This window comes from Phocoena phocoena, chromosome 9, assembly GCF_963924675.1.
Source record: "Phocoena phocoena chromosome 9, mPhoPho1.1, whole genome shotgun sequence".
Lineage (NCBI taxonomy): Eukaryota > Metazoa > Chordata > Mammalia > Artiodactyla > Phocoenidae > Phocoena > Phocoena phocoena.
In genome coordinates this window covers 12,821,911-12,846,192 of record NC_089227.1, presented here as the reverse complement: position 1 = coordinate 12,846,192, position 24,282 = coordinate 12,821,911, and the positions used below count along the sequence as shown (strand labels likewise).

The 24,282-nt window shown below is 38.3% G+C and overlaps 1 protein-coding gene across 1 annotated transcript in view; it reads left to right on the top strand.

Moving 5' to 3' along the window:
• The window catches only part of SUGCT (succinyl-CoA:glutarate-CoA transferase), a 684,446-nt gene that overhangs the window by 206,546 nt on the left and 453,618 nt on the right, over window positions 1-24,282 (top strand). The window contains exon 10 of the mRNA XM_065883542.1: window positions 23,045-23,116. Within this exon, the coding sequence (XP_065739614.1) occupies window positions 23,045-23,116 (72 nt within the window). The remainder of the gene's footprint in view (window positions 1-23,044; window positions 23,117-24,282) is intronic.

Below are 24,282 nucleotides of genomic sequence, written 5' to 3'. Positions count from 1 at the left end.
TCCCGTCAATTTATACTGAATATGATCTTTGGCACTGTCCTTAAATAATGTAGATGCTCAGTGAATATTAGTTATATTAAACATCAGGTGCTTTGGGTAGATTTGCTACCTTATCTCATTTACACTAAGCAGATGTTCTGCAGTAGCCAAATAATCAATGAGATTGAAGGCTGTTCATTGCACTTCATCCCTGCCGTCTTAAAGAACTAACCAGAGTGAAAACAAACAGCCTCTCTAGGACATGTAATCACTAATTCTTAGTACTAGTACTTATTTTGAGAACTTTCTGTGATTTAAGAAGGCCATAAACTGTGTTTGAATAAAGCAAGTTCCAAGAAGTCTAGTTTATGGATATTTGCCCCAGTTGGTGCTCAATTTTGTGAATGAATGAATCCTATGAGATAGGTACTATTATTATCAGATTAAAAATGGGATGCCTGAGGCACAGAGAGGTTAGATACCTTGCCTGGGTCGCACAAAGTAGCAAACAACAGAGCTGACACCTTAACCTATATGTCTTTGATGCCTGGCCCATATTTCCAACTCTGTCAGCAGATAGCCAGGTAAACATTTAAGTGGAGTATCATCTCACATTTAATTCCATTATTACTCTTTGGCATACTACCCTTGTAGGAATACCTAGACTCCCAAATACTGTGATTAGTGACAGTGGAAAAATATTAATGTTGCTGCTGAGGCGTGTCGTATCTGGTAAGAACATGTATATCAAAGTACTTGAAATCACAGATTATTTTGTAAAAAAAGGTAAGACTATATTTAGCAACAGACTTTCAAAATATATTTATAAATCTAATTGCTAAAAGCTTTGGTATAACTTTCTTTTATAGTACCTGCTCCTCAAAATAATTGAAAAAGAAATCTTCTAAATGGTCAATGGTTGCTTTTTTTTTTCTTTTCACTTTTAAAAATGTTACTTACTAAGAACACACATGCCAGATTTCATTTAACTGCATTTTTATGGTCCAGTCATTAGCCTACTGAAAAAAGTAGCTTAAATGGAAATACTGACATAAACCACTGGCTCCAATGTGTTACTATTATAAAGTATCCATCTTGAATATGTGTATGTTTTCATAGCATACTATTGAAAAGGTAATGGAAAATTAATGTTGCAGTGGAGAATTTGATTCTGTGTATATATATTTAAACACTCTAGCACAGTGTATGTTTACAACATCAAGGATTTTATTTGGAATTAATGATATTTAAAACATATTTTATAACTGGCCATATATTATTTATGCTCCCTAATTTGAAGTTTTTCTCATTTCTTGGACAAAATATTTGTTATGTGTCTCTCTTTGGGTTGGTACCAGACTACTTACACTCAATTTTCAGTAAGTAAAAACAAGTCTTAGGTGATCAACCTACACTATCCCTCATAAATTATTTTTTTGACATTTAAATTTTAAAGTATGCTCTGCCATGGTGGGGTAGTGTGTCAAACGTTAGAAATAGCTGATCATGAAAGAATTTAAAAGATATCATCATGGAAAGGGAACCCTCCTACACTGTTGGTGGGAATGTAAATTGGTGCAGCCACTTTGAAGAACAGTATGGAGACGCCTTAAAAAACTAAAAATAGAACTACCACATGATCCAGCAATCCCACTCCTGGGCATATAGCTGGAGAAAACTCTAATTTGAAAAGATACATGCACCCCAGTGTTCATGGCAGCACTATTTACAATAGCCAAGACATGGAAGCAACCTAAGTGTCCATCAGCAGATGAATGGATAAAGATGAGGTATATATACACAATAGAATATTATTCAGCTATAAAAAAGAATGAAATAGTGCCATTTGCAGCAACATGGATGGACCTAGAGATTATTATACTAAGTGAAGTAAGTCAGACAGAGAAAGACAATTATCATATGATATCACTTATATGTGGAATCTTTAAAAAAGATACAAACGAACTTATTTTCAAAACAGAAATAGACTCACAGACATAGAAAACAAACTTATGGTTACCAAAGGGGAAAGGTGGGGAGGGATAAATTTGCATTTGGGATTAACAGATACACACTACTTTATATAAAATAGATAAGCAACAAGGTTCTACTGTATAGCACAGGGAACTACATTCAATATCTTGTAATAACCTATAATAGAAAAGAATCTGAAAAAGAACATATATGAACTGAATCACTTTGCTGACACTTGAAACATTATAAGTCAGCTATGTTTCAATAAAAATCAAATGCAAATAAAAAAAAAGATAACATCATCGTCATAGGCCTTACTGGTATGGGCAGAGAAACTTGCCTATGCACTTTTCATAAAGAAGGGAAGCAAGGTGTAGGGAACTGAATCAGTTGAGATGGTGACAGGAATGTGCGAACATGTGCAAGGCTGGAAGGTAATTTCTTTTTATACATACTTGATATATGTGTAGATGTGTGGAAAAATAGTAGATGTGGAAGAATTCCGTGATTTGAGACTCTATAATAATTGCCTTATCAGTCTAATCATCGTACATATCAATTTGTGAAACTTGAGAAGAAATGAGTACTTTCCCTCTAGACCTAGAGCCTCTGCCACATTGTAGGTGGTTTGCAGGAAGGGGTTTGAAAGCATTGATCTTTTAAAACTGTGTAACTCTGGACAAATTACTTAACTTCTCTATGCTTCAGTTTCCATACCTGTAAAATGGAGATACTAATAGTGTCTAACTGAGAAGATTGCTGGGACCCTTACAAGCATTATTCCACAATAAGGATTCAATAAACTTTACTACTATTATTATTTAAATAGCAAGCAGATTTAAGTTACTTTGAGAAGAATGGCAGAGCGGAGCCCAACACACTTGGGTTCTTGTCTTGGTTTCTTATTTAACAGTGTTTAGCTAAGCTGTTGTACTCTCTGAGACCTGATTTTCTTATGAGTAAAGTAGGATAGTCATACATGTTTTGCAGGCTTGTTGGAAGAATGAGATTATGCATGTAAATTACCAAGCATAGAGTCAGACCCAATAGTGGGTGCTTGATGAATGGGACAATTATAATTATTTACAAAAATAAACCACCAACAACAAAAACCAACCCACAGTAATGATTAGATTGAGTGCCTAAGGACACTATGTCTTTACAAAGTAGTATTACTTTACTCAGCAACATAAAGAACGAAGGTTAGTGTTCTCAGAAGCTCATGTAGTTGACATTACCTCTCAGCCAGAAGAAATATATTGGAGAGAAAGTGGTTGTAAATTCTATGTTCTATTTATACATGATGAGGGTGTTGTGAACTCTGGAGCTACATTTTAAATCTCATGTGTGTGAGGGCTTTCTTGTTTCTTACCTTATAAAATGTCCTCATTTTAAATGTCTCTAAGTGCATGTAAACATATATAAAATAGCCCCAAACACTCATAATAAAATAAGCAAGATCTTCTAGACCAGACCATTTTCTTTCTTCTTCATTGTTTTATTATAGTCCTCCTATCAGGATTTCATGTTTGATCTTAAAATCACAGAATTTAATAGCTGGAAGGGACCAGTCCAACACCCTAAATTTATAAGTGAGGGAGCTGTGACCTGACAAGTTTAAGTGATTGCCTAAGGCTGTATAGTAAGTTAGTAGCAGAATCTAGGTCTTTTGTCTCCAAGACCGAACATTCAGGGGCGAGAAATGACAACTGGATCCGGACAAAATTGAGGCTTTTATTACTTAGGAGAGGTGGCACTGGGGCTCTACAAAGTGACCCTCAGCATACATATGTGTGACATTCAGCATATAGCTGAAAGAAAAGATTGGGTAAGGCTTAAAGTAAGGGACCCTTACCTGGGTGGCAGAGGCTGGCCCTCGTGAAATTTCCTGAATGGACCCATACACTGTTTATAAAGGATATTATGATCTTGGTTATGATCAGGTAATAATTATCTAAGGATGTCAGGTTGAACCAGAAAGGCAAGCATCAGGTAGATATCGAAGTAGTGGGGTGGTATATTCAAAGTCAGAAAAGCAGTAGCACCTTAGCTCCAGGGAGTCTCTGCTAACTAATAGCTTGAGGAAGTTGCTTATCTTTCAGGGCTTCAGTTTCCTCTACAGTAACTTTATAATAATACTATCTACATCTTACGGATGTGCTGATAAGCAAGGTAATTCATGAAATGAATTTAGCATAGAGTCCGGCAGGAATATAACCACTTAGTAAAGAATAGCTATCGCTATAATCCCAAGTGATCAGGCTCTTCGTGGTGGGAGATCTGTTACAGGGAGAAAATTCTATCCCTTGAGACAGAAGTACTTAGAGAACTTATTAGGTTCTCAGAGTCCTGGAAAAGTCACTCACAACTTAGGATAACATTCTAGTCTGAACAGATAAAAGAGGTACGTAGTAGAGAAATTGAGACAGAAACCTGTTCGCTGAGCAGGGCAACAAGGTGGGTATTTAGTATTTTCAAGGAGTGCAACACAGGGAATATTACACTTTCCAGTGTATACAAGTGAGCTGGGTACATCCCAGACTCAAAAGAGATTCAGAGTGTAAGACAAATTTCAATGAGCTTATCCTGACTAGATTCAAAGATCACTGGTGGCCTTCCCTCCTGGACTCTTATACAAAGATAACTGTTAAATAACACCAAGTTAATATCTATTGTTATTAGCTACTTTAAAACTTATTATTGATGGCCAGTAGACATCTTCTTTTAGATATGACATTTCTTTCTTTTTTTTTTAAATAAATTTATTTATTTTTGGCTGTTGGGTCTTTGTTGCTGCATGCGGGCTTTCTCTAGTTGCAGTGAGTGGCGGGGCTACACTTCGTTGTGGTGCACGGGCTTCTCATTGCGGTGGCTTCTCTTGTTGTGGAGCACGGGCTCTAGGCACACGAGCTTCAGTAGTTGTGGCACGTGGGCTCAGTAGTTGTGGCTTGCAGGCTCTAGTGCGCAGGCTCAGTAGTTGTGGCACATGGGCTTAGTTGCTCCGTGGCATGTGGGATCTTCCCGGACCAGGGCTCGAACCCATGTCTCCTACATTGGCAGGCGGATTCTTAACCACTGCACCACCAGGGAAGCCCCTAGATATGACATTTTCTAAAGATTTTTTTTTTTTTTCTGCTCCTTCAGAATGAGTTTTTAGCTGATGCGATGTCTGGCTACAGCTGTATTTACAGTTTAGTTCTAAAATGCAGCTCCAGGTTTCGATAAGGCCATTTGAAAATCCATTTGAATTCCAGAAACCTGAGCAAGAAATTTGTCCCCACCATAAATTTCTGATGTATTCCAATAGACTTGGAAATACTTGTTTTTTTCTAAGCTCTTTATACATCTTAATTTCTGTCTTGTGATCATGGAGTTTTGTGGGAAATCTGTGCAACCTGAAGCAGCTGGAGGGGGTAAATCACATGGGCATGCTATATGCCAAGCCTGTGCATTAAAGATTAATAGAGAAGACACAAATAAGTTCACCAATAATAAGAAACAGTTATTTGTATGTTCTTTCTAAGCCAAAATACAACCATGAAAAGAAAATGTTGAAACCAAATGAGACAGAAGACATTTCGGTTCTGTCAGCCCTCTCATTTCTTCCTTTGTCCACAAGATCATAAGCTTTTATATTGGACTTTTTGAGAGTATATTATTCATATTTGTCTCCCCCTGTGCCTAATATATTACCCAGAAGAAGATATAGTAGGTCAACAATAGATATGTATTGAATGAATGAATATTGGTGACTTGAATATTCTGGGACAAGGAATAGTTTATTATATCTGGAGAACTTTTGGATGTTTTGTGGTATGTGCTGAATCCTTTCTTTTAGTTCTCTTAGTAAGAGAACCTGTCTGATCAAATAAAATAACATCTATGAAAATTCTTTATAAATTGTGATGTGCTCTGCTAAAAGTAGACTTTGTCAATACCTTTGTACTATTATCTTGGGAACCTGGAAAGACTACACCCTCTGAGTAAGGACCAAAGTCTAGGAGTAAGGGCAATACTGAAATAGACCAACCCTAACAAAGGCTAAAGCCAATTCTTGATGAGATCAAGGTGATCTTTTAAGTAATTCAACCTGCCCATCAGAACAAAACTTAACAGAAACATCCCAGAATTTTATAGGAAGTTACCGTAATCCAGAACCTTTGCAATATATCCTTTATAATTTTTAACAGACCCATTTGTAGACATGTGAAAAAGCTGGAAAAAGTGACTGGTAAGGAAGGTATAAAATAATCAATTGAAGCAGACTCAGAGATGGTCCACATACTGGAATTAATAGACAAGGACTTCAAAATTAATCATGATTAATATGTTAAAAAAACAGAGGAAAAGATGGAGAAAATGATGATAAAAAGATAGGATATTTCAACAGAAATATGAAATGAATTAATAGGCATTAAAGAGTACCAAAATATGTCTGACATTCAAACCCACTAGATAAATTTAACCCCAGTTGGTACACAGCAAGAGAGAATTAGTGAATTCATAGAGAAGTCAATAAATAATATTCTTTTTTTCCATCTTGAACTTCAGTTTGGAATTTATTCATTCAGCCACTCTGTGCCTTTGATGGGAGAGATTAATCCATTTATATTTTGAGTAATTACTGATAGGGAAGGACTTGCTTCTTTAGGTTCATTCTAGTTGAGGTTTTTTTGGCTTCTTGAATCTAGATATCCATTTCTCCCCGCAGATTTGGGAAGTTTTTTTTTTTTTAATTAATTTAGTTTTGGCTGCATTGGGTCTTTGTTGCTGCACACAGGATTTCTCTAGTTGCAGTGAGCAGGGGCTACTCTTCATTGCGGTGCGTGGGCTTCTCATTGCAGTGGCTTCTACTGTTGTGGAGCATGAGCTCTAGGTGCACGGGCTTCAGTAGTTGTGGCTCGCGGGCTCTAGAGTGCAGGCTCAGTAGTTGTGCTTCTGATGCATGGGCTTCGTTGCTCCACGGCATGTGGGATCTTCCTGGACCAGGGCTTCAACCTGTGTCCCCTGCATTGGTAGGCGGATTCTTAACAACTGCGCCACCAGGGAAGCCCTGGATTTGGGAAGTTTTCAACCATTATTTCTCCCAATAGTCCTTCTGCACCTTTCTCTGTTTTCTTTCTGGGACTCCCACATGTGTATATTGGTCTACTTTATTATGTCTCGTAAGTCCCTTATGCTTTCTTCATTCTTTATTCTTTTTGCTCCTGTGACTGGATAATTTAAAATGGCTTATCTTTGAGTTCACTGATTCTTTCTTCTGTCTGGTTAAGTCTGCTGTTGGTTAACTTAGTGAACATAAACTCTAGTGAATTTTTTCAATCAGCTACTGTATTCTTCAGCTGCAAAATTTCATTTTAGTTCTTTGTATTTTCTGTCTCTTTAACGATAGTCTCATTTTATTCATGCATAGTTTCCCTGAGCTCATCAAACATCTTTATGATGGCTATTTAGAATTCTTTGTCAAGTAATTCATAGCAACCTGTTTTTTTAGGGTCGCTTTCTGTAGAATAATTTTGTTCCTTTGACTGGGCCATGCTTCTGTTTCTTCATGTGCCTTACAACTTTGTGCTGGGATCCATGCATTTGGAAAACCACAGCCACCTTTCCAGTCTTTATGTGCTGGCTCTGTAAAGGGAAAGACCTTTACCAATCAGCCTAGCTAGAGATTCTGGAGGCCTTTTAAACCTTTTTGGTGGACGCATCTTCCTGGACTGCGCTTTCTCTTTTCAGGATCTCATAATCTCTTCCTCCCTCTGGTGTCTGTTTGCAGTACTGCAGGTTCTCTAGATGTTCAGCAAACTCCCGGCTCTCTTATTCTCAGCATCCCCCAGGTACCTAGTGTATGTTGTGTCACATAAGTGCTCTGAGACTGGAGAGGCAGAAACCAGTTGCTTAAGCAGCCCCCTGAAGAGCTGGAATAATTGGATGCATACTTTACTCGTCTCTTTCCCTGTTTGAGTGAGAGGCCACTTCGTTGTACACCTCTGTCTGTCATACTGTGGATCCTCTGGAATAGTAGATGCCACCCATTTCTCTCTGTCTCTTTTTTTTCCTCAGCAGCCCCCAGGCATCTAGGGTATACTGTGTCCTGTAAGTTCTCTGAGACAAGTGAGACAGAAACCTCGTCCCTCAGGCAGCATCTCAAAAAGTCTGCACAGTGGCTGTACGTCTCAGTCTTCTCTTTCCCTCCCCAGGAAGAAGCCAGCAACTGGGAGTTTTCTCCCAATAATGATGCACTGAGTAGGGGTTGGGGGTGGGGTATGGCAGATGAGTGCCACAAATTTTCCTACTGGCTTTGATGTGACTGGTTTCACACTTGCCTGGGGACCTGGCATGCAGAAGCCTCTTAACCATTTTCTGGATTTCTCATAAAGGGAATTGGTCTATGTACTGTTGTTGAGGGAAAGAGGATCTGGGGCTTCCTATTCTGCCATCTTGCTGATGTCACCCCACATCAGGTTCTCTCTTGAAGGGAGATCTTAGTGGTTCAATCCCCATTACTGCCTTACTAATTATTATTATTATTTTAATATTAGTGTTTTAGATTCACTCAAATACTGTATTTTACTTTATTTTCTCACCATTCCCTTTTGTATCTCATTCCTTCTAGGTTTAATTTCCTTCTTTCTAAAGCATATTTTTTTAGAAATTGCTTTGGTGAGGATCTGGTGGTGATAAACTCTCTCGGACATTATTAGTCTGAAAATGACTTTATTTCAAGATTATTCTTTAAGAATATTTTAGTTAGGTATAAACTTTTATGTGGAAAAGAAATCCTATATTGCCTGTTATTATATCTCATAATTATCACCTGACTTCTATTATTGCTGTAGAGGTTTCTGCTACCGATCTAAATGACATTCTTAAAAAGGACAGATTATCTTTTTATTTGGATGATTGTAACATTCTTATTTTGTCTTTGATATTCTTCAGTTTTATTGTGGTTTATCTAGATGTATGTTTCTTCTTCTTTGTTCCACTTGGGATCCATTGAGTTTACAGAATTAATTCTCAGGCATTATCTTTTCATATATAGCATTTCCCTCATTTTCTCTGTTCCCTCCATTTATAACTCCATTTGGATGCTTTAATTTTAACCTCCTTGTCTCTTAATATCACTTTTACGTTTTTGATCTCTTCTTTTTTATGAATTCTAGCTAATTTTTAAAAACCTCTATTCCAGGCAGCAGTTCTCCTTTCAGCTTTCTGATATGCTCTGTAACCTGTCCATTGAGTTTTAAATATCAATTATATTATTATTTAAAAAAATTCTATCTTGTTCTTTAAAAAATGTACCTTTTTTGAGAGTAACTTATACTTTTCTCATATGTTTGAATCTACCCCTCATTTTAAAAAACATTTTAGCCATGGTTACTTTATGTTTTCTATCTGGAAACACCATTAGTTGAAGATCTTGTGATTCTGATTCTGCTCTTTATTGTTTCTGCCAACTCCTGCTCATAGTAGCTTATTTCCTTGTATATTGTGTAATGTTGGATTGTGGGCTCAAAGATAATTGGGCTATCTCAGTGTAAATCCTTTTCAATTTAGGTTGAGGGTATCCTTCTAAATAGAGTTTGTATTTACTTCTTGCATGGCACCCTAAGGGACCTAATGGAAAGCAGGGACCATTTTTTTGGCTTTCGCTATTCAGACCCTACTGATAGATTTGAACCTCTTTAAGGAAAAGCCATGGTTCGGATTATTCAAGGAAGTCTTTTTTCCTCCCACCTTTTCTCATGAATGGGTCTTTCTCATTACACTTTTACCCTTTATGTGTTCCAGCTTTATGATGGTTTCCCAAGGGGGTTTTTCTAACCTGTCACAGTCCTGGTTTAGATGGTAGTTAAGTGGTTCAGTTTTGATTACCAACTTTGAAAAATTTAGGACAAGAATTTGGAAGTGGGTCAGTGTTACAAAGAGAATTCCTGTAGAAGTCATGGTTCAATCACAGAGCTGAAGGAGAAGAAAGAGACTGAGGAGAAAAGCACAGAAATCCCACAGAGTAGGAGGAATTGGATTGGAAGGAAGTAAGATTGCATAGTTTCTCTCCAGGGTAAAACAGGAGAGGGTGGTTAGGAAGGGCAAGGAGATCAAAAAAAGTGAGGACTTTGAGAAAAAAAAGTTGTGATTAAGATGTCAGTTGAGAGTAGATTTGGTGAAGTGCTGAATAGGAGCCATCCCAGGCAAGGAAGGGAGGAATGAATGAATGGTAGGGAATGGAAGCAGAGACGGACTACTATCTGAGAGCAAAATAATTTATTATATTTAGTTAGGTAATTAAAAACTGAATATTAATTGAACAACATGTGGAGGGAAGTTCCTGAAGAACTTAAACTATTTGGTCTTCGCAAATGTCATTTTCTTCTCAGAACACCTGATGAATGAGATTTCATGATCATTTTTTAAAAGACACCCTGTCTAAATAATTAGCTATCATATTTAAAAAACTGAACTTTATTGGATGGAAAATATGGATTAAGACAAAATAAATCAGTATTCTCTTGGCATTTAGCCAAAGCCTTCATTTAGGGACTTATATAAAATTGCAAACGTAGTTTATTCTTTAGGGGATAATATTAAATCAAACTTTAAATATATCAGTTAATTTGTGAAACAACACTGAAGAAAATGAAAGGTCACACTCTATAGATTCTTCTGGATGTCAGCAGGGTCCTTGCTCCTGTATAGGCCTGACAGTTTGCCTGGCCCTTTTTAAACTTTTCTGTGGAACACTCTTCTGGGAAAAATTAATTGGCTTTCTTACCAAAAGAGTTTCATGATCAAACTAATTCGGCAAACTCCTTTTTTAAAATTCTAGGCCCCTTTTGGAGATTCATAAATTTGCTAGCACATTAAGGGTTTTGAAAAGTAGAGTAAAAAAGCTGTTGAGCTTGCATTTCTCAAACTTATTCAAGTGAAGAAAAGTTTTGTGTGTGTGGTGCTGAGAGAGAAAAACAGAGGGAACATTGTTATTAACACGCTACGGAACAGTGTTTTGTGAAACTAATTTGGGAAATGCTGGCTTAAAATCTTCGGTAAAAATCCATTTTCAAATAAATATGAGATCCTCCTATATGTCAGGCCCTGTGTGGAGCAAGCAGATCATAAGTCCATAAGATATAGACCCAGCCTTCTTGTTCACTACTCCCCCAAACTCCAGTGTGCAGGAGAACTTCAGATACTGACCCTGAATTTGCATCATATAGCACAGTTTAGGAAATCTAGGATTAAATCTTTTTTGGTTCTAACAAGCAGAAATGCAGTCAAACTAACTCATAAACAGGGATGGGGGGGTGGATAAGGGGAGGCTATTGTAAAGCTACAGAGATTTTGCAGAAATCTCTGTTCCATTTCAGTTCCATTTCATGGGAATCAGGATGCCCTCTGGCATGCGCAGTTGCTTAGTCCTTGTCTGTTTCTTTGGTGTAGTCTTAGTCCTTGTCTGTTTCTTTGGTGTAGTCTGGTCTTTTGTCTCAGTTTTAGTCTTTCTGAGGCTTTCTTACTTAATTACTTAAGCTTCATATGGTCACTCCAGCCCCACTCCCAAGTGGCCTTTTGAATTGTCAAGCTGATGTAATTGATTCCTGATCGGTGAATCGATTGCCTGGCTTGGGAGTAATACCCACGTGAGTCTCGTCAACCAGGGATGAGGAGTGGTCGGTCACCCTATGTACAGAGCTGCTGCTTCGGGGGTGTTGAGGGAGGAGTGCAAATTAAACATTTACCGTAATTGGGATGAAGAATTTTAGTGTTTGAGAAGACAAGCAATGGTAAATTATTTCCAGCACATTCTATTATGCATAAAAATGCTTAACTAGTTCCCATCTTTATTTACAGAGCATGAATCCCAGAGGAACTGAAATGAAACAATTATTCAAACAGAGAATAAACTCTGAAATAAAACAATCTCCTGTAACCCCTGACCTTTTAGCTAATATGACCTGTTAATGTTGGCAGGGGTCATAGAAATACCAAATACCTTTTCTTAAGTGGTTATGGAGATGAGAAAAGAATTATTACTTTCTTCACCTTTTGACCTACTGGAAGGACTTACTGAAAAATTTTTTTCAGGTTGTTTTGGAAGAATGCTTCTAATGGCTCTGATGTTAAATTACTTTGGAAGGGACAACTTCCTAGTTGGTCTAAATTTTGACGCAAAAGAACCTTGCATAACACTCCCATGACCTCAGTTGTGGTGTATGTGCCCATGTGAGTGAGTCCAGCGCTTTTGGGTCACCAGTGATTGAAACAGGAATGTACAGAATAATATTCAGAGTACATATTGTTTTTACTTGTATGTCATGAAATGGAAATAGTTGAGGTACATTTTGAGACTTCAGTCCTCTAGCAATTCAGCATGATTCCCTCTGCTGAAAAGCCTGGGCTCGTTTTTCCCTTCTTCTTAGAGGCACACACAAAAGGGTCTACTGACCTTTCCATCGACAGATTCAGGCTTCACTCAGTTTCCAGATTCATAAGGACTTGAGACAAGAAACAATTAATCCATGCTCAATTCTGTTAATTTTGCCTTCTGATTTTTAGCTTCCCAGGGAGAGAATTCATTGATCATTTTAGTCTTCAAAGATTCTGGCCTCTAATATAGTTATTTCTCACTACAGTAGCAATTCATCATTCTGGTCTCTTCCTTAATCTCACATGCATGACAGATGGCCTGGGTTAGGCTCCCAGGTCCTGATCACACAGAAGAAGGAATGAGTCCTTTAAAGAACTGGTTCAGATCTTGGAATGTGGCCATCTCATCAAGGTCCTACCAGCTGCTTGCAGCCTACCACCTTTTCCGTCACTTTCCTTAGTTAGAGATGTCTATAAATATTTAAAATGGAGCCTTCTTCTAAGCTTCTTCGGACCCTGGAGTTGACTTGTTTAAGATACTTGGTTATCCCATGAGGACTACATTTCACTTGTTCCTGTGAGTCAGCCGGGCCTTACCATAAGCACTTATTCTTCACTGCATAAGTTGAGTAGCCATTAGTTCTTCCCGTGATCTTTGGGCCAAGCCCAAAGATGTATTGCGAACCTGTATACTTTAGATTCCAAGCCTCTGTACAGGAACCCATTTTATATTTGGATGCAAAAGAAATTTTACTTCCAGTTAATGTTCAATTATTTTGTAGTAGCTGTCTGGGTTACTTGTTGGAAATAATACTAAGGCTGATCCTATATGCTTCAAGACAGAGTGCCAGAGTTACACAGCAACATCTGCTATGGGTACCGGTTTGGGGTGATGATGATGGAATTGATGGTTGGAGGTGGTGGCAGTATGAATGCACCTTTGATGGTCCTGCCCTGTGGTGAGATGCTAGGAGATTTCTCCTCATCATCCTATAGGATAGCAACTTCCTTGCCTCCAAACACCACAATGGGTTAACAAACCCTTGGCTTTGAGTGTTAGGCAGGTAAAGGAAGAGATCTTTCAGGCCAACTAAATGGCTTCTGAAAATGGAAGGGCTGTCTTGTGAATGGGCAAAATTTTGACCGTGGTAGAATGAATAAGTACTTAATTAGGGGGACTGAGTCTTGCATTGTTCCAACTACAGGATACATCTGGAAGTCCTAATGGAATTACAGTCTCCATCTCCCTTTAAACTTATCTTCACCCTTAAACTTAGGCAATAACCTGTGAAGAAGGAAGTTTGTTGTGGGAATCATTTCTGAGCATGTTTGTCATTCTCAGTGAGTCCTCACCTTTGGGTCCCTGACACTTCCTCCTCTTTCCTACTTCATGTTTCCTAGTTTTGCCAGCAAGCCTTTTGTATACTGTCTAGTATTTCTTGAATTGCTTGGTTTGCTGTGATCGAGCATTAATACATCAGCTTTGATTTAATAAAATGTATTAAGCTTCTGTTATGCCAGATATTGTCCTAGATGCTTGGTGTAGCTGCAGCAGGCTCTAAATTCTTATCTGCCAGCCAGGCTCCCATGCTCCTGATGTCACTGTCATTGCTTCATATGTCTTTGTTCAAAGGCTTGGGCTTCTGCTTTTGCTTATATTCTCTGAGGTTCTCATCTAGTTAACTACCTGGTTACTATCCCTCCACCCTTTGGCTTTCTTTCACAATTCTTCATGTGGGAATTTGGAGGCAAGTCTCTGAACCTCATTCCCATAACTGGGATCCTGCAGCCTCTGCCTATAAATCTCAGGAGCCGACTGCCTACTGTCAGACTTTCAAGAATTAGTCTGTCAAAATTTCTTACTCCATTCCCTTCCTATACCCCCATACTTTATCTGGCTGAATGCCTTCCTAAGCCATGCTTATTCATACTTTCTATACTCTGGGCTGAAATTCCACTTTCAACTGGACCGTTACTCCAGTGCCTCTTCAGGTCTAGTGGGTAGGTCTAATGTCAGGCCTCTCCCCTAATCCCAGTCTCACCGTGTGTGCCTTACATTTTGTCATTGATAAATCTTGAGACATGATGGAGTTAAAATATGTTTCAAAAATCTTATTGGCAATCCACTCTATAATCCACTTTACAATAATATTGTTATTGTAACTGTGGTTAATATTCTGTTCTAGCTATAGTTTTTGCTTGAAGGTGAACTGTTATGGTGACAGCCTGAATAAAGTTCTAGCCTATGAATGCTTTTAACTAGTCTTAGATAAATGTAGGCTCATTGTCAGAAATGATATTCTCATGTATGGTACATAACTAGTACGGAACTATGACTGTTGTAACATGTTGGAGATAAAACAAAGAGCACTTAAAAAATGCTTAACACAGTCAAGGAATTTTTACCTTGAAGTGCTCCTGAAAAATCAGTGTGGACTCTTGTCCGGAAATTTTTGTTACTTTCCGTTAAATAGTAGGTGCTTTGGGCAGGCTCTTCCAAACAGTCTGGCTTAAAACAATCAATTTATAAAACAGTCGACTCAGAATCATCAAAACTGGTTTCTAACCCATACTTTCCAGGAAAAGCAACCCCGTGTGCCATTGTACATTGTGTCCAAGATACACGATGGCTGCCTTCTTGAATAACAGCCGGCTTTCCTCACAAAGGACTTCTTTTTTAAGAAAAATAATATCCACTGATAATTTGTGAAGAAGATGCAAAATAGGACAGTTTCCATTTCCTTTCTTGCCCTTGCCTGCACAGCTAGTATCAAATAATGAGTGATTGAAAATTCTAAATATTTTTTATTTGAAATGGGATTTAATTGATTTGAAGGAGCTCAAGGAACATTCAAACTTCCTATGGTATTGGAAAATCCTGAACTGGATCTGGGGTGGCAGGAAATCAGTACATAATATTGCTTTCAAAGCTATTCTAGAATTCAGGACAAGGGCTTGTATTTAGTATTCAGAAATGGGTGTTCAAAACTGCTTATTCCCCATGAAAAAAATGTGTAGAGAAGTAGGTAGTAGGTGAAATTAGGGCCTCCCGGGCTCCTTTACCACTTTGCACAGTTCCGTCCCATAGATGACACTGTTCTTGAGCTGTAAGCAGTTTGTGTCTCATTGCCATCTGGCTCAGCCATAAGGTGAACTGAACTGTTAGTGGTAGGAAATAGTGCTCTAAATTTGTCACGATGTACTAGCACAGACCCAAAGTCATAACTTCTTGACATTCCAGAAAACATTCTCATGGCCATGAGTTAAACTTCATGGAATGTCTCTTTCCAGTGGGTGATGAAGTCGTTTAGCAACGGTTACCTTTTGTGGAAGAAAATCTTGTTAAAAATTAAGTAGCTCCAGGAGGGTTTGAAGTTGGTGCTCTTGTTTTTGAAGTAGACACACTACCAACTGTATGTACCTTTTTTAGATCAGAGAAAATACTGATGCACCGATACAGTAGTTTGAGAGGGTGACGGAGGAAGTTCCTGTTTTCCTTTTCCCATTTGATCGTCTGATAATATATTGAGTTGATGCAGAACTTCTAGAAGTCCTTCTGTAGTTCTGTCAGCTCAGTAATGAAGACATCGTCAGAGCAGGTTAGCATGGCTGGAAGCTCAGAAAGCAGGGTATCTGGGGATCAATAGCAGCTTCAAGAGCAGTGGGAATTCCTGACTGACCTCTTACTTCGCTGCTTTCCTGTATGCTCAATATTCTCTACCCCTGTATGTTACATCTCTCCCCTTCAGTTTCTCAGGTGTGGTCACAGTTTACATCTGAAACTGCTCTAACTACAGGAACTAAACTTTGAATCCCTGTGTCCTCTTTACATGTCTCCCAGTGTGCTCATAAGTTGTGCAGTTTCCTTGGGATATCTAATCCCTTGTTCCATCAGTATTTTCTCAGCCTGAAAACCACCTTTCTCCCAAGGAGAAGGGGTTGATTATGACTAGAATGTGAAGAGAACCATGCAATTTGTGTGGTCTCCCTACCAGTGCAACTTGTCACCCTTGAATAAGCACAGCTCACAATGAGAGGTGTTTATTTTCTCAGGAATAATGAAATCTGGTCTCCTCTGAGGAAAGGCTTGGTGTTGGCCTGTCCTTTCAAAACTACAGACACTTGCTACCCTTTCTCTCATCATTTCATGCAGAAGCAATTGTTTCTTTCCTCTTGAGGCTTAATTTTTTTTTTTTTTTTCTTGCGGTACACGGGCCCCTCACCGCCGTGGGCTCTCCCGTTGTGGAGCGCAGGCTCAGCGGCCATGGCTCACGGGCCCAGCCGCTCTGCGGCATGTGGAATCCTCCCGGACCGGGGCACGAACCCGTGTCTCCTGCATCGGCAGGCGGACTCTCAACCACTGTGCCACCAGGGAAGCCCCAGAGGCTTAAATTCTTTACAAGAGAAACATCCCAGCCCTGAGTGTTTGTGGGCCAGTCTGATGCTTTTGATTTGAGTTCTCCCTGTGATGGAAAACCTGCTAGAGGTGTGTGTGTGCATAGCATGTGGTCACTAATCTTGCCTGGTATGGGGAGTGAGGTGACCAAGGCAATGAGGTAAGAGAGTTTGCAGAGTGGATAAGGGCCCAGGAATCAAGATCCAAAGGGTTAGAATGCACTAGGGAGTTCCTTTTATGTAGGAACCAGCATATTAGTAACTATTTAATAATAATGATCTTTATTGAGTCCTTACCTTTTATCAGCAACTATTCTAGTCACCTCACACTGTAGCTCTCACTTGACATTGAAACTGCTTCGCTTCAGTAAGCACTAAATGAAGCGTTTTACATTTTGACCATCCATAGTCTCCTGTCTTCCACTGTGCATGTTCAACTACTCCCACTATGGTTGGTCTTTGACTTCATCAGGATTTCTTATCCACTGACACCTCTCCCTTTGCCCTATCCATAACCTCCTCCTATCTCTACCACCTTCTTCCATATCTAGATAGTCCATAGCTCATGGTTCAATAACCTTCTGGCTAGTTTTCTAATTTTCCTACGCCTGTATCTTTTGTCATATCCATCTGACAAAACGCTAGAGAATGCAAATATCATTTATTCTATGTCTGAAACTGAGAGACGATGGAGAAAATCACTCATTTGGGCTCTCAGCACTTCAGCATTCCAGTTATACTTATCTTGCCATTTTTCTGTCCCTTTCTCTTCAATGATACATCAGAACGTCTCCACTCTTTTTGGTCTTCCAGTCTCATTTATCCCAACGCTGCTCTCAGCTGATGACTTCACCCCTTAGTTCACAAGCAAATCGAAGCATTGGGAACTTCCTCAACCTCCCATCACCAGACCATCACGGGGACCTGTATCTGCACCCACGCCCATCCTGTGTTCTCAGTCTTTTGCTTATTCTTCCCCTTCACAGCCAGACTTCTCAAACAGATGTTCACATGTTCTCTCTCCATCTCCGTAACTGTTGCTTAATCCTTGATCCGTTTCAAACTGCATTCTGTCCACTTTGTGACACCAGCACAGCACTTGCTGAGTTGATGAAAGACCACCTTGTGGGCATTCTTCAGTCCTCATCTTATTCCCTGGCTAACTCCTCTTCTGCCTGGGCTTCAAATGGGGGTGACCTTCAGATTATCCCTTGGCTCCCTTTATTTCCCGCTCTACAGTCTGAACTCTCTTCCTAAATGACTTCATCTACGTGATAGCTTCACTTATAGATTATAAGCCAGTGACTCCCAAGTTTTATCTACAGTTCAGCCTTTCATCTGGTCCCCAAGTCCTGCTCACTTGAAATTTCCACTGGAGTATCTCAAAAGTTCCTCAGAATCCTAAATGTTACCCATGACACCTTCTTTTTCCTCAGCCTTCAACTCTTAACCATCATAGTCAAGTCATTACCAACTAGTAGATTACCAAATGCGTAGATTTTACCACCTAAATATTTCTTGAACCCATTTTCTTTCTCCTCTGTTGTCGGGGCCCTAATCTAATATGCCATCATCTTTTAAAAAAATTAATTAAGAAAAACTTTGAAATAATCGTAGATTCACATGTATTTTAAGAAACAGTAGAGATAGAGCCTGTGTACCTTTTACCCAGTTTACCCCATTGGTAACATCTTGCAAAACTCTAGTGCAATATCACAACCAGGATATTGACATTGAGATACAGAACGTTATCATCACCACGAGGATGCTTCTTGCTTTTCTTTTTTTTAAATTAATTTTTTAGAGCAGTTTTAGGTTCCAGATTGAACAGAAAGTATAGAAATTTTCCCATATATCTCCTCCCCCTACACATGCACAGCCTTCACATGTAAAATTGGTATAACTGCATTGACATACTATAATCATCCAAAATTCATAGTTTACATTAGGGCTCACACTTGGTGTTGTGCATTCTATGGATTTAGACAAACGACACTTATCCACCGTTATAGTATCATACAAGGTATTTTCACTGCCCTGTAAATTTTCTATACTCCGCGTATTCATCTTTCCCTCCCCACGGTCTCTGACAACTACTGATATCTTTTTACTCTGTCCATAGTTTTGCCTTCTCCAGATTGTCATATAGTTGAGAATCATACAGTATGTAGCCTTTTCAGATTAGCTTCCTAGTAATATGCATTTAATGTTCCTCCATGTCTTCTCATGGCTTGATAGCTCATTTCTTTTTAGTGCTGAAAAATATTCCGTTTTCTGGATGTATAACAGTGCGTTACCCATTCACCTACTGAAGGACATCTCCTTAAACGGTCACTTGGCCATCCCCTTAGTGTTTCCTTCTGACCACACTTTCTCATTTTTTACAGTATTGATGGGCTGGGAATTTTCCAAATCTTTCATTTCTGCTTCCTCTTTGCTTGTCTTTAACTTGCACTATATTTATATTTATTTATATTGTACAGTCAGGAGGAGCCAAGTCACACCTTCAATATTTTGCTTAGAAATAGCTTAAGTTAAATATCCAGTTTCGTCACTTGCAAGTTCTACCTTCTACAAAACACTAGAACATGAACACAATTCAGCTAAGTTCTTTGCCACTTCATAACAAAGATCACCTTTCTTCCAGTTTCCAGTATGATGTTCTTCATTTCTGTGACCTCATCGATATGAATTTTACACCCAGCATTCTGTTCAGGATTACCTAGGTATTCTCTGAGAAGACTGAGGCTTTCTCTACAACTAACTCTCTTTTATTTCTGAGCTTTCAACAGAATTGCCCCTAAGAGTCCAGTCACGGCAATGCAGACTTTTTCTAGCACGCACCTCAAAACTCTTCCCGCTTCTACCCATTACCCAGTTTTAAAGCTGCTCCCCCATTTTTAGGTATTTGCTACAGCACTCCATTTCTCAGTACCAATTTCTTAGTCCATTTGGGATGCTATAACAGAATACCATAGACTGGGTGGCTAAAACAGCAGACATTTATTTCTTATTTCATTATTTCTTGACAGTTCTCAAGGCTAGGAAGTCCAAGATCAAGGTGCTGGCAGATTTGATGTCTTGTGAGGCCTCTACTCCCTGGTTTGGAGATGGCTGTGTTCTTGCTCCTAATACCATCTCACTGGGGGTTAGGATTTCAACATATGAATTTGCAGAGGATATAAACATTCAGTATATAGCAAAATATAGTACTTTAAAATATATTTATTAAATGAACACTGTAGCAATAATAACAGGGAACAAATAATCATGTAAAGAACTCATAATCTTACCTTCATCCTAATAAATCTACTTGGTGAGCCTTAGTCTAATTATATCCTGGTGGCTGAGCTGCTATTCAGTATTTACTTTCCAATGGTCATTAACTAATTACCTCTGCTTAAAATTAAAAAAAAAATTATATTGGTAAAAATATGTTTCATGTTATGGTTCAGGCTTAAGGAAGAAACAGGCACTTCTTTATTAATTAAAAGGAAATGAACACCCCCCAAAATGTAAACTCATTGAACATGTCACTGATCCAAAATTTTGAAAACCTTTCTTCATGTTATACTTGGCAACACACGTTGTTACTTCACATTACTTATCCACTCCCCAGCTCACCTTTCCCCATAAAAAAGAAAGCCAACAAACAACCCGTGTAACTTGTAATTATCAGTGGTTTGTTGAGACATCTCTGCTCAAAATCCTTGTCTTCTGTCATAGCTCTGTTGTAGACCTCCTTTCTGCAGTATAAGAAACACTAATGCATTAGGTATAACACTAATTTTACTTTTATATTCCCTTGCCTGGTGGATAAGGGAATACAAACATTTAAAATGGTTCATGTAATATCTCAGTAGCATTAATTTCCAAATCAAGCAAAAATGTAAATAGAATAAAACTGGATTATAGTGTTTTGCTTGAGATCCATTTTAGCCACAACTCTATTATACGGAAGCAATCATTTGAGTGATTTATTAACAGTTTATAGCCATTTATTAATTGCCTCCAATTCTTCAGATACCACATAATGTATAGGAAGAATAAAAGAAAAAGAATACAGTCAACCAACTGAGTCTACCTGCACTGTACTACAGAACTTTCTGTGATGTTCTCTATCTGGACTGTCTCACATGGCAGCCACTGGCCACATATAGCTATTGAATGGTTGACATGTAGCTAGTATGTCAGTGTAACTGAACTGTTAACTTAATTTTTCTTAATAACAGCTTTATTGAGATATAATTCACATACCATACAATTCATCCATTGAAGCTGTACAATTCAGTGGTTGTTAGTGCATTCACAGAGTTGTGCAGCCATTACCACAGTGAATTTTAGAACATTTTCATTGCCTCAGTAAGAAAGACGGTACTAGTGCAGTCACTTTCCAAATTTCCCCAACTTCCTCAGCCCTAGGCAGGCACTCATCTTTCTGTCTCCATTGATTTGCCCATTTTGGACATTTCGTATAAATGGAATCACAATTTGTAGTCTTTTGTGACTGGCTGATTTAATTTTAGTTTATTTAAATTTAATACTCACATGTGGCTAGTGGCTACCATAAGAAGCAAGTGAAGTAAAAGACCAAATACAGATGCTTAAGTAATGCTGAAGGTTAGGAGAAGATAATCCTGTAAAAGGGGCATGTGGAAAACATGTCAGAGAGATTGGAGATGAACCCAGACAAAGCCTAGAGACAAGACACTTTCCTGAAGGAGGGTATGGTTAACAGTACCAAATAATACAGAGGGGTCAAGAAAGAATTATTTCAGTGTAGTGTTAGGATAAGAATCCTGATGACAAAGGGCATTGGAATGTGGTGGTTGGTGAAGAACTGGCACTTTAATATTATTTAGAGATAGAGGGAAGGGAGAAAATTTCAAGATAGCTTGAGAGGGGTGTCAGGATTGATGCAAATTTTATTTTATTTTATTTATTTATTTAAAAATTTATTCATTTTTGGCTGCATTGGGTCTTTGTTGCTATGCGTGGGCTTTCTCTAGTTGTGGTGAGTGGGGGCTACTCTTCATTGCGGTGCATGGGCTTCTCATTGCAGTGGCTTCTCTTGTTGCATAGCATGGGCTCTAGGCTCGTGGGCTCAGTAGTTGTGACATGCAGGCTCTAGAGCACAGGCTCAGTAGCTGTGGCGCACGGGCTTGGTTGCTCCGCGGCATGTGGGAATCTTCCTGGACCAGGGCTCGAACACGTGTCCCCTGCATTGGCAGGTGGATTCTTAACCACCGCACCACCAGGGAAGCCCCAAATTTTATTTTATTTTTAATATTTTTAGTGTAACACGAGCTTACATGTAAGCAGAAGAAAAGGATCCAGTGGAAATGAAGACATAAAAGTTAATTGAGCAGGGTTCTGAAGGATGTGAGTGAAGGTAGAACTAAGGTCATTAGCCTAGGAGTAAGATGTGCCAAGGAAGATAGAAGTTATCTTTCTCAGAGGCAGGAGTAAGTGAAGGAAAAGTAGTTGAAGATACAGAGCAAGTTTTACGTAGAGAGGAAACTAGAGCAACTCATTTACTTAAAGAAAGCAGGAATGAGGCCTTCTGAGGGTAAAATTTGTTTCCTCCGACCATCACTGTGATCACATGTGGATCAGGGAGGGCTGCAAAGTACTCCATGGGGCTAAGGCTATGGGAGGTGGAGGCATCAGTTACTAATATGTCTCTGGCTTTTACCAAATGACCATGTCTCCTAAAAGGAACAGGCATTCTCAGGTACATAAGGCCACACAAGGTCCAGGTGTATCATTTTTCACTTACTAGAAAGTGAAAATTACCCCAAAGTTTATATCTAAGATTTTCAAAGACAAAAATATAGCTCCATTACTCATCTTCCTTCCACCCCACTCTCCTTTCTTTCCTCCTTCTCTCCTCCCTCCCTTATTTCCTTCCTTTTTTCCATGTATTCTTCGTATGCTTTGTAGAAAACAATGTACCGTCATTCTTTTTGCCCTATGAGAAAAACTGGAAACAAATAAAACACAGAGTTTGGGGAAAACCCAACATTAATTCATACTATAATGAATATAGAATTTGATGTTATGAAAATCCAGTATTTATTTTTCTAAGTCACACATTTCCCCCCACTGCTTCCAATGATATAACAGTTAGTGGAAGAGATAGGAAGTGCTTTGAAAACCTCAAATGACAACTATGCAAATATAAGAGAAAAATATATTAATTAGTTGATATTGATTTAACTAATAACATTACTTTAGAACAAGGATTCTATATAAAAGTTTGAAAAATTAAAGACAATTTTTGTGGTATTCTCGATATATAAAATTATATATTTATGTATGTATGTATTTATTTTAGGCTTTTAAAACCAAGGATGGATATCTTGTAGTCGGAGCAGGAAATAACCAACAGTTTGCTACTGTGTGCAAGGTAATCTATAATATTTGGGATGGGTGGATAATATATGCAACAACTCATTTTGCACAAAGCCAGGAAAATTCAGTTTTGCCTAGAGCAATGTTGCTAAGTCTATACTCAAGACTCCCTGTGTTAGCACCTAAAAGTATGCTTTTTCTTTGCTTACAAATCCTAAGGATAGGGTCTAAATTAGCACTCTAGTTTTGTAAAATTGATGTATCTGGCTGTATTTTTAAATGAAGAATCATAGTAGCTTAAATTATGCTAAAAATTGACCTGTCTACTCGTCCAAACAAAAAGGGAAAAGTCATTTTAAAGGGATTTTTAATGCCAGGATTTTTTTTCTGAGAAAAAGAAAGGAACAGAGGAACTAGTAAACAATCAGAATACAATTAACAAAATGGCAATAAGTACATATCTATCAATAATTACTATAAATGTAAATGGACTAAATTCACCATTGAAAAGACATGGAGTAGATGAATAGATAAAAACACAAGACCCATATGTGTGCTGCCTACAGGAGACTCACTTCAGATGTAAGGACACAGACAGACTGAAAATGTAAAAAGTATTTCATACAAATGGAAACCAAAACAAAGCTCTGGTAACAATACTTATATCCAACAAAATAGACTTTTGTGATAAGAGACAAAGAAGGGCATTGCATACTGATAAAGGGGTCAGTCAAACAAGAGTATATAACATTTGTAAATATTTACGCACCCAGCATAGGAACACATAAATATAGAAAGCAAATATTAACAGAGCTAAAGGAAGAGCTAGACATCAACACAATAATAGTATGGGACTTTACTACCCCACTTACATGAATGGATAGATCATCCAGATAGGTAATTAATAAGGAAACATTGGTCTTAAGTTAGACCAGATGGACTAAACAGATATATAAAAACAGTCCATCCAAAAGCAACAGAATACACATTCTTTCTCAAGTGCCCATGGAGCATACTCCAGGATAAATCATATGTCAGGCCACAAAACAAGTCTTAATAAATTTAAGAATATTGAAATCATATCAAGCATCCTTTCTGACCACAATGGTATAAAGCTAGAAACAAATTACAAGAAAAAAACTGGAAAATCACAAATGTGTGGAGATTAAACAACATGCAACTATAAAAATGACTGGATCAATGCAGAAATTAAAAGAAATT